Raw genomic sequence first — 17,276 nt, 5'->3', positions numbered from 1 at the left:
TTCCAGACTCCCCAACCAGGGGAAGCCTCCTCCCTGCCCAGCCCTGTTAGAATTTTATATGTTTCAATCAGATCCCATCTCATCCTTCTGAACTCGAGTGAGTCCAGGCCCAGTCAAATTGCAGAGTGAGAGGAGAATTGAGGAGAAATGTTTTCACCCAGAGGGTGGTGGGAGTCTGGAACTCACTGCCTGAAAGGCTGGTTGAGTCACAAACTCTCGTGAAACATTGGAGCAGTGTTTAGATATCCCCTTGTGTTGCTGTAACCTCCAGGGTAATGGGCCAAGAGCTGGAGGATGGGATTAGTGTCATCAGATCGCTGTTTAACAGCACAGATACAATGGGCCAAATGGCCTCATTCAGTGCTGTTCACATCAATGACTCTCTGAGACAAAGAGAGAGAGAGAGAGAAGAGGAAGTGTGAGGAGCTGACGTGGCTCTCTCTGCCTGATGCCATTTACATACTGAGGAACACCCAGTCAGACTCTCACAGGCTGCAGCTTTATAAAGCAGAGCCCAGTGAAGGGACAGTTTATCAGGAACCAGGCACAGGGACAGGAGCATACACCATGATTTCACACATCCAGCTGATCTGGCCCCTGGCATTCTGTGTCACAGGTACAAATCTCTCTCCTTCCACCTTGAATCTTTAGCTGCTCTCCATTTCACTCCAATTCCACTGACTTGTGATTGAAGGGAAAATGCTGAAACCGGAGGAATGCTCAGTGTCTCCAACAATCTCTCATTTGACAGGCTCTTTCTGTGACAGTTCTGACTTCACTGTGTTTCTCTCTGACCCCTCAGGTATCAGTGGGGACATCACCATGACCCAGTCTCCCCCGTTGCTGTCAGTGGGACTGGGCCAGACCGCAACCATCACCTGTACGGCCAGTCAATCTGTTAGCAAGTGGGTTAGATGGTTCCAGCAGCGAGAAGGTCAGAAACCCTCTCTCCTGATCTATGATGCAACAACTCGATTCACAGGAGTCTCCAATCGATTCACCGGCAGTGGATCAGGGACCAGTTTCACCCTGAAAATCAGCAACGTTCAGAATGAGGATGTCGCTGACTATTACTGTATGCAGCATAGCAGCTACCCTCGACACAGTGATACAGAGCCATACAAAATCACCTCCTGTACTGACACATCCACAGTTATATAAAATGCATAATAATGGACACACAGTCCCACCGCCTGAACTGACATATCCCACAGTTAGATACAAATGAAACTGAACAAATTACCCCATGCTGGGATGGTCACTGTCTGCTACACACTCCAGTCCCTGTGGTGTCTCAATGCTCACTGAAGGCCTCAAGTTTCCCTCTTCCACTCCATGGCCACATGGGAAGAACAGCTGCAAGATTTAACAACGAAAAATAAAGTTCACAACCCAGAGGCAGAGACAGAAAGACACAAAAAGAGGGTGGGAGTGATCGACAGACTGGGAGATAGGGAGAGGGTGAGAGTGACAGAGGGAAGCAGAGAGCTGAGGTTTTTGTACAGCCTCTGCACTGGGAGCTCTCAATGTGGCTTACGTTCGGTAAAGGAACCAAGCTCAGACTGAGTAAGTAAACCTCAATCCTCCGTTAATAACCCTTTCAATACTGAAACTTTCTAAAACACAAATGCTGAATTGTTGCAGGCATTAGTGGGGAGCTGCAGTGAATGAAATGGTTGATTGAGGAGCACTGTGTCTAACAGGGTGTCCAGCTGTACCTCTTTAGTTCCATTGCCCCCTTTAAGCAGTAAGATATAAGTCAGTCAGTTTTCCTCACCGTGTGGAGGAGCTCTGTCCATTTGCAGCTTGTGGTCCCATTCCTGCAGCATGGAGTGAAATCAGTGAGTAGCCTCCTGCCAGTCTCAGTGTGACGGACACGGGCAGAGTTTGATGTGAGCTCTGGCTCCCTGTCCCAGTCTCTAATCTCACTGACTTCAGCAGCAGCAGCAGCAGCAGCAGCAGCACAGTGAGACACCGAGCTCCCACCTCCCCCAGCTTTAACTCTGCTCAATCACACAATCACAGAGTTGTTACAGTGCACACGGAGGCCATTCTGTCCATCCTGTCTGTACTGGCTCTCTGAATGAGCAATTCACTGAGTGACATTCTCCTGCCTTCTCCCTGTCACCCTGCACATTGTTCCTTTTCAAATAACATTCTCATTCCCTTCGGAATGTTTCAATTGAAGCTGCCTCCACCACACTCTCAGGCAGTGCATTCCACACCTTAACCACTCACTGGCTGAAAATGTTTTCCCTCGTCTCACTTTTGTTTCTTTTACCAATTATTTCCAATCCATGGCCTCTCCCTCTCAATTCTTTCTCAGGTGGGAACATTTTCTCCTGGTTTACTCTGTTCAGACCCCTCCTGATTTCTCGATCAAATCTCCTCTCTGCCTTCTCTTCTCTGAGGAAGACAGTCCCAACTTCTTCAGTCTATCTTCATAACTAACATCCCTCATCCTCGATGGGTCAGATAGCCCACTCCTGCTCCTAATTCTCATGTTCTTATTATCTTATCATCCTATGTGAGAGACACACATCAGATTTCCACTTAACACTCTGTGGCTGTACCTTCCCAGTCTTATTCCCAACACTCCGTGCAGTCCCATCCTTACACAGTGACCCTGATTTAGAATTTATTACTCTCTCTCCCTCACTCTGAAACTGGGTAAGAAGTTCTATTCTTTATTCTGGTGCTATCTATCTCTCCCAGGATTCTGTGCACCTCTGTGTTCCTCTCTGGTATTACCTCTTGGCTCCCACAGCCCAGCCAAGATAGTTTAAACCCTCTTCAGCAGCACGAGTAAATCACCCCAAAGGAACTCAGTCCCAGGTCTGTTCAGGAGCAACCTGTCTGGTCTGTACATGTCCATCTCCCCCCAAAGCCAGTCCCAATGTTAACATAATCGAAAGCCCTTCCTCCTGGACTGTCTTTTCAGTTCCACAGTCACCTGTGCTATCCTCCTCTTTCTATTCTCACTTGCGTGGGGCACTGGGGGTAATCTTGGAGATTCCTACTTTTGAGCTCCTGCTGCTAATTCCCTCTGGAATTCCTAAATTCTGACTGCAAGACTACATCCCTCTGTCACTGGGACCGATGTGGACCATGACTGCTGACTGTTCCCCGTCTCCCCTCAGGGTGCTCTGCAGCTGCTCAGTGACAGCCTTGACCCTGGCACCAGGGAGACAACACACCATCCTGGATTCCCATCTGCAGCTACAGAAACACCTATCGATTGCCCTCACTCTTGAATATCCTCTCACTATCGCTCTTCCAGTCTTCCTTGTGCCCCCCTGTACAGCTGAGCCCCCCGTGGTGCCAGGGACTTGGCTCTTGCTGCACTCCCCAGATGAACCATCATTCTGATCAGGATTCCAAACTGAATCCTGGTTGGAGAGTGGGATGCACTCACGGGATTCCTGTACTAGCTGCCTGATCCTTTTGGACTGTCTGCTGCTCCCCCCTTCCCTCTCTCCCTGCATACTCTGAAGCTGCAGAGTGACCACATCTAGAAATGTGCTCTCCACGGAGCTCTCAGCCTCACAGACTCTCCACACCGACACCAGCTGCTGCTCAAGCTCCAAAACCCAGAGTTCCAACTACAGTCACTGACCACACTTCCTGTGCTCATGGTATTCCAGGAAGCAGGACAAGCAGTTCCCTCATGCAGCCTGATGCACACTCTCACCACTCCCTGATTATCTTTTGTCAAAGTACTTTTGAGAAACAGCGACAGCAGGGCTCACAATCCAGTCCTTTCAATGTCCATAGAATCATAGAATTCCTACAGTATGGAAACAGGCCATTTGGTCCAACAAGTCCATACTGACCCTCCGAACAGTAACCCACCCAGACCCATTCCCCTATCTTTTTAACCTACATTTACACCTGACTAATGTACCTAACCTACACTCTAGGCAATTTAGCATGGCCAATTCACCGAACCTGCACAGCTTTGGACTGTGGGAGGAAACCAGATCACCCGGAGGAAACCCACGCAGTCACAGGGAGAACGTGCAAACTCCACACAGACAGTCGCCCAAGGCTAGAATCAAACCTGGGTCCATAGCGCTGTGAGGCAGCAGGGCTAACCACGAAGTGACCGTACTTCCAGTTTTCCAGGAACCTCTACATAAACCCAAAATACTTAAGATATAGGAGCAGAATTGGGCCAGTCAGAATAGAGTCTGCTCTGCCATTTGATCTCGTGTGAAGTGTTCCTCAACCCCATTCTCCTACATTCTCCTTTTAATGTTTGATCTCCTTACTGATCAAGAACGTATCTGTCTCTGTTTTAAATACTCTCAACATCGTGGCCTCCATAGACCTCTGTGACAATGAGTTCCGCAGATTCACCACCCTGTGGCTGAAGAAATGCCTCCTTATCTCAGTTCTGACGGATCATTCTTCACTCTGAGGCTGTGCCTTCGGGCCCTAGTTTCTTCTACTCGTGGAAACACCTTCTCCATGTTCTCCAGGCCTCTCAATATTCTATAGTTTCAATAAGATTCCCCCCTCATCTTTCTAAACGCAATTGTATACAGATTCAGAATCCTCAACCACTCTTTATATTCCCAGGATCATTCTTATTCTTTCTCACTTTTTCCTCTGGACCCTCTCCAATGACAGCACATCCTTCCTTAATAAGGAGCCCAAAATTCCAAATCTGGTCTGATTAGAGACTTATACAAACTCAGCAATACACCTCTGACGTTAAAGTTAATGCTAACATTGTAATTGCCTTTCAAACTGCCAATGGTGAACCTACATGTTAACCTTCAGAGAAACCTGAGCAAGGACTCCCAATTCTCTTTGTGCTTCAGATTTCTGAAATCTTTCCTCACTTAGAAAACAGTCTGTGCCTCTATTCTTCCCACTAAAGTATCTAGCCTCACAAGTTCCCGCATTGTACTCCACCTGCCACTGCTTTGCACATTCTCCTAGCCTGACCAAGTCCTCCTGCAATCTCCCCCACTTCCTCAACTCCACCTGTCCTTTCATCAATTTTTGTGTCATCTACAAACATATGAACAATATCTTCAGTTCCTTATCCAGATTGTTAATAGATAGCTGTGGTCCCAACACAGATCCCTGCGGATTGCCACAAAGCACCAACTGCCATCCAGAAAAGAATCCCTTTGTCCCTACTCTCGTCTTTGTGCCGGTCAGCCAATCCACTACCCACTGCAGTGCCTTGCTCCTGACAACATGGGCTCTGATTTGACTTAGCAGTCTCCTTTGTTGTACCCTGTCAAAGGCCTTGTGGAAATCCAAATGGATCACATCCATTGGCTCTCCTTTGTCTGACTCACTTGTTACCTCCTCAAAGATTTCTAACAGATTTGTCAGGCATGCCTCCCTTTGATGAAGCTGTGCTGACTCAGCCCAATTTTACCAGGCTGCAATTTTACCAGGCTTAAGGGTGAGATTCCAAATACCTGCAATCTCACCCTTAAGTAGACCTCTAAAATCTTACCAATGACCAAGGTCAGGCTAACCAGCTTCTAATGTCCCATCTCTGCCTCCCTCCTTTCTTAAACAGGGATGTTACTTTCATTATTTTCCAGTCTTCTGGAACCACCCCTGACTCCAGTGATTTCTGAAAGATCACAGCCAATGGCCCTACAATTACCTTAGCTATCTCCATCAGAACTCTGGGGTGTAGTCCATCGGGTCTGAATGATTTATCCACCTTCAGACCTTTCAGCTGCCTCAACCCCTCCACCTTAGTGATGCCCTCTCCACTCACTTCTGCTCCCAACTCTCTTGAAGGTCAGGTGTCCTGGCTGATATTTTAGTATCATGGTTAGCCACAGGTGAGTCCCAGAAGATTGGAGGATAGCGAAGACTGTGCCATTGTTCAAAAAGGGCTGCAAAACAAAAGCCTGGGAATTATAAGCTTAACATTTGTGTTGGGTAAGTTGTTTGATAAGATACACATGCATTTGGAAAGAGTGGATTTGATTAGGAGTTGTCAGCATGACTTTGTGAGTGGGAGAATATGCCTCACAAATTTGTTAAGGTACTTTGATGAATTGACCAGGAAGGTTGATGAGGGCAGGATGGTAGACGTGGTCTATATGGATTTCAGTGAGGCCTTTGATAAGGTTCCACATGGTAGGCTGTTATGGAAGGTTAGATTGCATGGAATCCAAGGTGACCTGGCAAATTGGATACACGATTGGCTTGATGGTAGAAAGCACAGGGTAATAGGGGAAGAATCCTTATTGTACTGGAGGCCTGTGACTAGTGGAGTGCCTCAGGGGTCAGTGCTGGGCCCATGACTATTTGTTATCTGTATCAATGTTTTGGATGAGAATGTACAAGGCATGATTAGTGAGTTTGCTGATGACACTCAAATAAGCAGCATCATGGACAGTTATCAGAAATTGCAGCAGGACCTTGCTCAGCTGGGGAAGTGGGCCGAGAAATGACAAATAGAATTTAATACACATAAATGTGAGGTCTTGTATTTTGGAAATTTAAAGCAAGGTAGGAGTTTCATGGTGAATGATAGGGCCTTAAGAAATATAGTGGAACAGAGGGACCTTAGAATTCAGGTAAGCAGCTCTCTGAAAATGGAGTCACAGTAAATAGAGCAGAGACGAGAGCTTTTTCTGCAGTGCCCTTCATCAGTCAGGGCATTGACTACAGATGTTGGGAAGTTATGTTGCAGTGAAACAGGACATTGGTGAAGCCACACTTGGAATATTGTGTTCAGTTTTGGTCACCTTGTTACAGGAAGGATGTTATTAACCTGGAAAGAGTGCAGAAGAAATTTGCAAGGATGTTGCCAGGATTCAATGCTTTGGGTTAAAGGGAGAGTACATTTTTCTTTAGAGTGTAGAAGACTGAGGGAGGACCTCATAAGATCATGAGAGGCATGGATAATGTGAATTCACTCAGTCTTTTCCCCAGGGTTTGCGAATATGGACTAGAGCGCATCAGTTTAAGGTTAGGGGGGAAAGAATAAAAGGGAACCTGAGGGGCAACTTTTTTACACAGAGGGTTGTTCGCATATGGAATGAGCTGCCAGTGGAAGTGGTTGAGGTGGGTACATTAATAACATTTAAAAGGCATTTGGACAAATACAGCAAAGGAAAGGATTCAGAAGGATATGGGCCAAGTGCAGGATTAGGGTAAATGGACGTTTTGGTTGGCATGGACCAGTTTGGTCCAAATGGTCTGTCTCCATGCTATAGGACTCTATGACATTGTTATGGACCAGGCCAGACCCTTCGAAACATTTTGAGAATGCAGCCCAGACCTTACCTTTTCGAATTGTGTTAAGCAAATGTAACCTGGATAGTCCAGGGTTGATACAACTGGCCAAACCACTCAGCTTGAAGGAAAAGAGAATTTATTTACACACAATCAAAAGAAAACAGACTTTAGAATAACTTAACTATTTGAAAACCCAACTGACGAGAAAATGTAACTTGACAAAGAGCTGTTCCAATTTGCTGCAACAGCCTCAGCAAAAAGGGAAATATAAACACAGGGGTTCTTACAGGAGAGGAATTTCAGACAGTGAGTCCACTGGAAAATGTTGAATTGGGGAACCTTTCTCACCAGCAGCTTTCTTTATCCAGGAGCTTCCAACCGACTGTTTGTCAAAAACAGCAAACTGGAAGAACTGGCCACTCTCCTTTTATTGGACAAGTGTTTAATATAAAACCTAAAAGCCTTTTCCCTGACTGCTGCCTTAGGCAGTATCTGTTAGCCATGAGCAAAGTCCCTAACCCAGACAAATTGGAACCTCTGCCTTTACAACCCCTCTTGAAAGAAAATCCAAGGACAACTTAACCTTGTGAAATGAGCAGCATTGTCACACCACTGTGAAAGCTGATTTGAAGCATCGATGCACTTCTTCCACCATTTCTTTGTTCCCCATTACTATTTCTGCCTTTTCCAGTGGTACAATTTCTATTATTGACTCCCTCTTGCCTTTCATATATCTAAAGGAAAACTCTTGCAATATTCTTTTATGTTACTAGCTCAAATACCCTTACATGTTATTTACACACCCACCCTTACTTTTTTTTAGTTACTCTCTGCTGTTTTTAAAGGCTTCCCAATCCTCTGGCTTCCCAATAATCTCCACCACATTGCATGTTTTTTCTTTTGCTTTTATGCTGACCCTGACTTCCCTCATCAGCCATGGTTGCCTTGGCCTCCACTCAGTATCTTTCTTCTTCCTTGGGTTGGATTCCTGCTCTGCCTCCCAAATTACCCCCAGAAACTCCTGCCATCACTGCTTCATTCTCTCTTATGCTCAGCTTCCCTTCTTATCAACTCTGGCCAGCTCCTCCCTCATGTCTTTGTAGTTACCTTAAGTTAATTGCATTACCGGTACAACTGACTCCAGATTCTCTGTCACAAACTGCAGGGTGTCTTCTGTCATATTACGGTCAATGCCCGCAAGGGATTCCTTCACCCTAAGTTCCTAATCAGGTCTGCTTCATTAGACATCACCCAATCCAGAATTGCCTGTTCCATTGTGAACTCTACCACAAGCTGCTCCAAAAACCATCTCGTAGACATTCCATTAATTCCTTCCCTTGACATCCCCAAACAACTTAATTTTCCAGTCTACCTGCATATTGAAGTCCCTAATGACTATTGTAACAGGGCCTTTATTACATCCTTCTCTATCTCCTGATTTATTTTCTTCCTCATATCCTGACGACTGCTGGGGGGTCCTGTGCAAAGTTCTCATCATGCTCCTTCTCCCTTGCGACTCCTCAACTCCACCCACACAGATTGAATACATTCCAACTCTAAATCCCTTCTTGTGATTGATCTTATTTCATTTCTTACCAAGAAGGTAACCCCACCCCACCTGCCCATCAGCATGTCCTGTCAATCGGATGTGCATCCTTGAGTATTTCATTCCCAGCCCTCAACCCCTTACAGTCACATCACTGTGATACTCAAAACATCATACCTGCCAATTCCAATCTGCGCTACAAGCTCATTTACCTCATTTCGGATACTCCCTGCATTCAGGTACAACACCCTCAGTCCTGCATTGACTGCCCTCCTTTTCATAGTTGTACCCTTATGCACTATGCCTAAAATTAATTTTCTGACCCTTTCCATAATCTATGTCCTATTCATTATTCTGGGAACTTTATTAACCTCTCCTGAGCCCTGCGTCACTTTAATGATTTTAAAGTCCTTGGGAACCTCAATTTGTGGCATCACTCTGTCTACCTTATTCCGAATGCTTCATGCGTTATCATACAAAGACTTTAAGTTATTTCTACTGTCAAGTTCCCCTGCACTTCTGTATTGCCTTGTTACAATATGACATTCACAAATTCTGATCCATCCTTTGATTTTCTGGTAACAATCAAACCCATCACTAACCACGAATCTCACCTTCTCCTGTGCCTTTCATTTTCTCACGTCCTGTGCAAGCGAACCCATTTGCTTTCTCTTTGGGTTGACTTCAGGTCAATATTCATCCCTGAAACATCACTGAACATGCTTCATAATCTCATTTACGATTGCGCGATATTGCTATGTACAAATTATGTTTTCTGCATTAAACAGTGACCAGTGTTCAGACAAGTCCCTCACTCTCTGTAATTGCTTTGGGAGAGCCTGACATACAAGTCTCTCTTTTGATGTACTGGGAGCCTTTCAGATATCAGAGATGCGATTCCATGGCCCTATTAAACAGACAGCGGGACTGTTTCTCCTGGTGTCCTGGTCAATATTGATTCCCTAATTAGCATCACTAAAAACCTGATCCTCGAATCATTGTCACCCAGCTCTCTGGGATCTTGCTGAGCACAGTCTGGTGGAAAGAGCCAATGTGACATCCTTAGGTGGAGGCAGGTGCAACATAAATGCAAGTCTTTCTTTGAGGTTGGAATCTCCTGAACCTGACCCTTGCCCATCGGATGCACGCTTCCATCTTCCAGGGAACATGGGATCATTAAGAGCAATGACACTGTCTGATCCCAAGACACTGAGACTCTTTGCAGCCTCACCCTTGACTTTACCCCAGTGCTGAGCTGGAAGATTTGGAACAAAATCTAGAACCTTCTACATGGACACCCAACGTGACTCCTTCCTGAAGTGTGCTGATCCAACTCTGCTCCAGTGTTCTTACATAAAGTTCTCCCGAGCTATGAGTGATCGGAGGTTTGTTAAAGAGGTGTCGAGCTCCACCCCACATACCAGCTCTTGCTCCATAGCTCTGGAGGCTTTGGTGTTCCAAGTGAATATCCAAGTGTTTTTTCAATGTGATGAGGGTTTCTGCCACACTCACCCTTTCAGCTAGTGAGGTCCTGATCCCACCAGCCACTGGGTGAAAACAATTACTCCTCAACTCCCCTCTAACCCTGCCCCCAATTCATTTCGATCTCTCCCCATGGTTATTGTCCTCTGTGCTGATGGAAATCAGTCCTTCCTACCCACTCGATCCAGACCCCTCATCATTTTACACACCTCGATCAAATCTCCCCTCAGCCTCCTGTGTTCCAAAGAAACCAGTCCTAGCCAAACCAATCATTCCTCAAAGCTAATACTCCTCATTCCTGACAAAATCCTCCACTGTCCCCATCTCTAGGGGGATCACATCCTTCCTGCAATGTGGTGACCAGAACTGCACACAGTTCTCTCACTATTCTCTAACTGGACTTCATTTGAGGTCAGAAGTCACACGACACCAGGTTATAGTCCAACAGGCTTATTTCAAATCACAAGCTTTCAGAGCACTGTTCCTTCAGCACTGAAGTCGCTTCACCTGAAGAAGGAGCAGCATTTCAAAAGCTCGTGATTTCAAATTAACCTGTTGGACTGTAACCTGGTGTAATGTGACTCCTGAACATGTCCACCCCAGTCGGACACCAGAGCCTCCACATCATATCGATAGTTTCACATCTTTGCTGAGACTCTCCCTTTGGGAATGCCACTCTTACTCTTTTGGGAAAAGATTCTGAATGATCTCTGTCTCGGTCTCATCCTTGGAGGCCTCCCACTGCCCTGTCACTGATCTCCCATCAAGTCGGTTCCAGTACTCTTTTACCAAATTACCACACAGTTTGGTAAAATGGGTTGTTCCCAAATGAAAACTTTTACACTTGCTCCATGGTTCTCCATTTTCATCCTTATTCTCAATCTCACGGAGTTCCGATCACTGTCACTGAAATGCTCCCACATTGATAGCTCTTCCAGCTGCCCACATTCATTCCTTAAATGATGGTCCAGGACTGTCCCTTCTCTTTCTGCTGCGTCACCATCACCTTCTCAGGGACAGTTAGGGATGGGCAGCAACTGGCTCTGCCAGTGCTGTACACGTCCCAAAAAGCAATTTTTAAAATGCCAGTGCTTTTGTCAGGTATGCTAGGTACTGGATACAAATGTTCAAATGTTTTACCAGTTAATGTTCAGAGAGTTGATGTACCTTCAAAAAACAGGGATTAAAATTGTTTCTCTTGTCTTTCAGGCCGTGAGAACTCTCAGCCCAAGCTGACCCTGCTGCCCCCCTCCCCGGAGCAGGTCAATGCCAAGGGCACTGCCACCCTGGTGTGCCTTGCCAATCACTTCTATCCCGATGAGCTGGAGGTGCAGTGGAAGAAGGACGGTGCAGTCATTTCGGACGGGGTTCAGACCAGCAACTACCTGCGAGCTTCGGACAGCACCTACAGTGTCAGCAGCCTGCTGACCCTCTCTGGGTCTGACTGGGAGTCCAACGCTCGCTTCTCCTGTGCCCTCACCCACGTGACCCTCCCCTCTCCCCTCAGCAAGAGCATCAGGAGATCAGAGTGCGTGTAGAGTGTTCAAGACAGTCCACAGAGGAGACACAACTTTAAATAGAACAGGGCTGAGCTGGCAGGTCAAAGGTCATTGTCAGCACTGAATTTCAACTTTCTTCCTTCTCAGGACTGGCTTGGAGACACTTCTGAGCTTCAGGGGTTAAGGCAGGTCATTGGGATAGTGTAGAGAAAACCTTACACTTTATCTATCCCCATGCTTCCCCTGACTTGGATGTGTTTGATGGGGACAGTGTTGACTTGCGATGTCAAATAAAACCTCCTCGAAGATGCTAAAGACTGTCAGCTGTGCAAAAACAATGTGAACCTCAGAAGTCTCTGTTTCAGTAAAACAGACCTCCTTCCTGCTCAGCCGCCAGTTCCAATTTAAGGTTTTGTCACTGTTTAAAGGGACAGGATTCTCATGTTATTGAGAAAATCTCCACAAGTGTTTTTCTCAAGCTCCATTGTAGCTGTGAATTTGTGCAGCTTCCTCTGTCTGGGCTGTTAATTGCTGACTGTTTTCTGTCAATGTCAATCTGGAAAAGGGAATAAAGATGAAGAAGATTCAGTCTCTGTCTCGTGAGTGCTTTGGAAATGGCCACAGCTGAGTCCTCAGGGATAGGTTTATGAAGTGAAAAGCCCCACCCCGCAGGTATGGAGCAGGAAGAGGAGAATAGAGGGGGCAATGGGGAACACAATAATCTGATGGGAATTCCCCTGAACACCAACATATCCTTTCAGCACAGCAAGATCCTGAGCCAAGCAGTTCAGTTCGCAATTTGACCAGCAGGATCTTGCGACCCAGAATAACGATACCACAGGGTTTGCAAAGTAAATATTCCTTGCAGCATTTGATTTGTATTTGGAGAGAATGTGCAAAATCCACAGAGATATTTGCCTGAGGCAGGGATTGAACCCAGGTCCCTGGAACTATGAGGCAGCAGTGCTAACCACTGAGCCACCATGTCACCCCCTATACTGACTTGATCCATCCCTGGTACAAAATATTCTGATGGTAATTCCCCCTTCACACCAACCCATCCATCAGGTACAGCAAGATCCTGAGCCAAGCAATTCAGATCAGGGCCACTTGGGACACTCTATTGATCAATATCATCAGCAGAGCCTTGGAACTCAAAATAACAATTCCACAGGGTTTGGGTAATAAATATTCCATAAATTAGACCTGAGTTTTCTTTACTCTTCAAATGAGATGGAATTGCCCCGTGTGTCCCTGGAGTCAGATTGAGAATGTTCAGTCTGGGAGTCACCGCTGGGGAGAACAGTCAATGATAAACTGGTTCCACTTTCTGCTGTCATATTCTGTAGCCCCTGGGCCATCTCAGTGACAACTATCCAGGGCTCAGGGTGGATTCCAGAGCAGCTCATTGTCCTGACTGTTGTGTTCCTCAGTCCACACGTGGCTCCAGCAATCTCACTCCATGGTTCTCGTATCAGTGGGAACCATGGGGCTGAAATCTTATCCAAACAGACCCTCACACAGCAGGGAGGCTGCTGGTGGCTCAGAAACCCCTTGGACTCAGTCCCAGATTCCATCGTGACTCTTTCATTCAAACGCAGCATTAGCACACTGATTCCAAATTCAGAGGACAATCCTGAGATGGGGCAAGTTTGGTTCTTGATTCCAATGTGAGGAAATGGGGGTTGGCTGTGAAATGTCTAGTCTGAAACTGGTGGGGGTACTTTATATTGAAGAATGGAAACTGATGTCAGGATAAAGGCAGGTTTTGATGGGAGTGAGGAATATCTCAGTGATCTGTCTCCAAAATCCACAGACTACACACATCCTTCTGTCAGACCCTGAAGGCTGAGAAAGCAGCTCATCGACATCCAATATTTCTCCAACCTTCCCAGAAAAGGTGAAATATTCTCTGTCTGAGTGATTCCCTGGGGCAGGGCATTTTAAAAAGGGCTGTGGGAAGGGAACCGTTGACTCTCAATGACAAAGCCAATGGAAGGATGTGGAGCTGGCTCTGTGAAACGTTAGGGCACAGAGGTGACACCAGAAGCAATTCAATGTTGTCACTCTCTCCTTTGGGAATAATTGGTTTTCCCTCATAATGTGCTCTCTTGTATTCGATCCACTTGTCCTTCTTGCTTTGCTTCTTTTGACTTGAGTCTGTGGGTAGTGCCATCAAAACCCAATCTCCTCACATTCATCCTGGCTCCTCACACTAATCCAAGAGATTGGTTAGAGAAGACTGGATTACAAAAAGTGTCACAGGTATTTCATATCTTACCTTGTTGAATCAAACCATTGAGCCCATTAATCTTCAAAACAGATTCCAGCATTAAAGTCACATTTGTTGGTTGTAAAAGTAACGTATTTCTCAGGTTGAAAGAAGGAAGCTTCAGACTGAGAAATGAGCGAGCTTAACCCAGATCCTCAGCATTGGCAAGTGGAACTAGATTGCGTTGGGATATCTGGTCAGCGTGGACGAGTTGGACCGAAGGTTCTGTCTCCGTGCTGTACATCTCTATGACTCTAATAGCACAACAGAACAAAGTGATATCAATTAGCACCAGTATAAATACAGGGCAGCCTATATCCTGCAGTTGGCACTCAGTGCAGCTGGCACAGAGGGGGATGTTGGGAAGTTTGGTCAATGTGGGAGTTCGGTGAACTGACTGTCACTTCAGCTGATGGGAGCCTGCACATGCACTTCATTGAAAATAGCAAAATAATAAACAAGGGGACAGGAGTCTGTTGACTAGATCAGCTGGGAAGAGCTTTGTGTAAGGAACCATATAAATAGTATGCTTAGGAAACCTCCATTAAGGAAATTCAAGAAATGAAAAGCACTGAAACATTGATCCAGAGACTGAGGACAATTACGAGTTTAATGAAAGAATTGATTTCTTTCATTTGTAAGTGGGATCAGCATTTGTTCATTAAACTGAAATGATTCAGGGTAAATACATCTGTAGTGACTGTATAAAACTACAGCAACTCCCACTCAGGGGGTTTGGATTGGAAACTGAGTTGGAAGAATCCTGATACATCAGAGAGGGGCAGAGATACCTGGAGACTTTGTTCCAGATGGAAGGTGTAAGCCTCAGGACTGGGCAGTCCAATTCCATGTTAGTAAGGGGCAGGAGGGTATGACCTAAGAGGGGGTCAGATAAGGGTTTGGAGAATACAGTGGGACAGGAAAACCCCCCACTCTTCGAAACTCCAGTGATAACAAGGCCAGCCTTTCCAATCCTTCCTCATCACACAGCCCCCTCGTACCAGGGATCAGTCGGGTAAAACTCCTCTGAAACACTTCCAATGGATTTATATTCTTTCTGCAATTAGGAGACCAAAAGTTCATACAAACATTGAGATGTCCAGGAAGAACTGAAACATCACATTCTCGCTTTCAGATCCCTAATCACACCTGCTCTTACTCTTCACCAGCCTTGTTACTGTCCATCTCTCATTGTCATGTACACAGTGGCACTGAGCTGCCTTCTTGAACCGCTGCAGTCTGTGTGCTGGAGGTAGACACACAATGTCCTGAGGAAGGGAATTCCAGGATTCTGACCCAGTGAACATGTAGGAACAGCGATATATTTCCATGTCAGACAGCTGAATGGCTTGGAGGGGAACTTGCAAAGAGCGGTGTTCCTGTGTATCTGCTACCATGTCCTTCTTGATGGAAGTGGTCATGGGTTTGGAAGGTGCTCTCTCAGGATCTTTGCTGAATCTCTGCAATGTATCTTGTAGATAGTGCACACAACTGTTACTGAGGGTCAGTGTGGAGGCAATGGATATTTGTGGATGTGGTACCAACCAAGCCGGCTGAAATTTGATAAACAAGATGTAAAAACAAAATAACATAAAACAGTTTAAAATTAAATAAAATCATCAAAAACTGTGGTGTCTTTTTGATAAAACATCACTGAATCCAAAACATTATTCTCTCCTCTCTCTGAAGCGGCTCCACCTGTTCCCTTTCTCCAGCATCTTGTTTTATTTGAGATTTGCAGTATTTTACTCTTGTATCTGTTTTAATGCCATTGGTTATAAGAGAAGCATTGGTCAGCACACTGGGGAGATTTTCCCTGAGATGGTCACAAAGTCCTTATATTTACATCGACCTGAGAGGGCAGTGGTTTAACCGATCATCCAGCAGATGGCGTCTTTGCCTTTGCCAGCCTCAGGATAGTGCTCCAGTGTCTGGAGTGGGGCTTGAAAGCTGCAGGTTCAGGTGATGGTGTTATCACTGAGGCCGTCTATTCTTTCCTGGGATGTGGGTGTCACTGGCAAGACCATCATTTTTTCTCCATCCCTAACTGCCCTGAAACTGAGTGGCTTGCTGGGCCTTTCAAATGGCAGGTAAGGGTCAGCCACATTGCTGGAGTCCTGGCAGAGTCAGACATCTACAACAGGTCTACAAGAACAAGGTCCTTTGGTCCAATGAGCCAAAGCCAGTCAAACAACCACCTCACTATTCTAATTCCATGTTCCAGTACTTGGCCCGTAGCCCTATACACCTTGGCATCACAGCTGCACATCGAAATACTTCAATGTTATGGGAGAGCTTCTGCTTCAGCCATTCTTACAGAAAGCGAGTTACAAATTACCACCACCTTCTGCACGAAAGTGTGTTTCCTCATATTCCCTCTTAATCTTCTGCCATTTCCCTTAAATCTATGAAATAACTCCACATCATCAAGTCACCCTTTATTTCCACATCAACCGTCCTTGACTGTAATGTTAGAGTTAGGCGCCAGAGGCACAGGGTCCCTCACACTCAACCTGTTTGATGTCAGTAAGAAATCTCCCTGTTATATCCTTGTTAAGATTTGAGCTTTTCTTGTGAAATTCCTTTGGGATTTTTTAATGCCATCGAATCTCCCACACACTCCCATCTCTCTTCATGCTCACCCTTGTCTGGTTAATTCTTCCCATTTCCTTCTCTTCTTTCAGTTCATTCCATTTCAGTAAAGTCTGTGATATTTCCACGGAGGATGTGTACTTGAAACCGCCATAGAGAAGCTCCTATGAAGAAGCACTTCAATAGAAGGAAGGCTGATATTTGCAGGAAGCCTGGACTGTGCCCTTGTGTACCTTTTCCAAACATTTCCATGTGATCTGTCAGCCTTCTTCAACTCTTCCCATTTCCTCCAAATCCAGTGGGTGGCCATGGGTCCCAGCTATGTCTGCTTGTTGTCGGCTACATCAAACAACACCTCACCAGTACATGCACAGGCACTGTTCCCCAAATCTTCCGCCATTACATCAGTGACTGCATCAGTGCTGCATCCTGCACCCAGGCTGAACTGGAGCAGTTCATTAACTTTGCTAACAACTTCCAACCTGCCCTTAAATTCACGTAGTCTATCTTGGACAAATCCTTCTCCTTTCTTGACCGCCCCATTTCCATCTCCGGTGACAGTCTAGGAACAGACATTTACTGTAAACCCACAGACTCACACAACTACCTGGACAACACCTTCTCCCAACCAGTATCCTGCAAGAACACCTTCCCGTTT

At 45.8% G+C, this 17,276-nt stretch overlaps 1 gene segment (V, D, J or C); it reads left to right on the top strand.

Moving 5' to 3' along the window:
* The first annotated feature begins 557 nt into the window (after positions 1-557).
* Positions 558-17,276, top strand: part of LOC122545140 (Ig kappa chain V region Mem5-like) — a 486,054-nt gene continuing 469,335 nt past the window's right edge. Inside the window, 2 exon segments of the V gene segment in view lie at positions 558-616; positions 803-1,099. Coding sequence covers positions 568-616; positions 803-1,099 — 346 coding nt within the window.

Source organism: Chiloscyllium plagiosum, unplaced genomic scaffold (genome assembly GCF_037043375.1).
Source record: "Chiloscyllium plagiosum isolate Xiang-an unplaced genomic scaffold, Cpla_swu_hap1 HiC_scaffold_9, whole genome shotgun sequence".
Lineage (NCBI taxonomy): Eukaryota > Metazoa > Chordata > Chondrichthyes > Orectolobiformes > Hemiscylliidae > Chiloscyllium > Chiloscyllium plagiosum.
The sequence above is the reverse complement of the archived record's forward strand: the minus strand, read 5'-3'. Positions and strand labels throughout refer to the sequence as shown.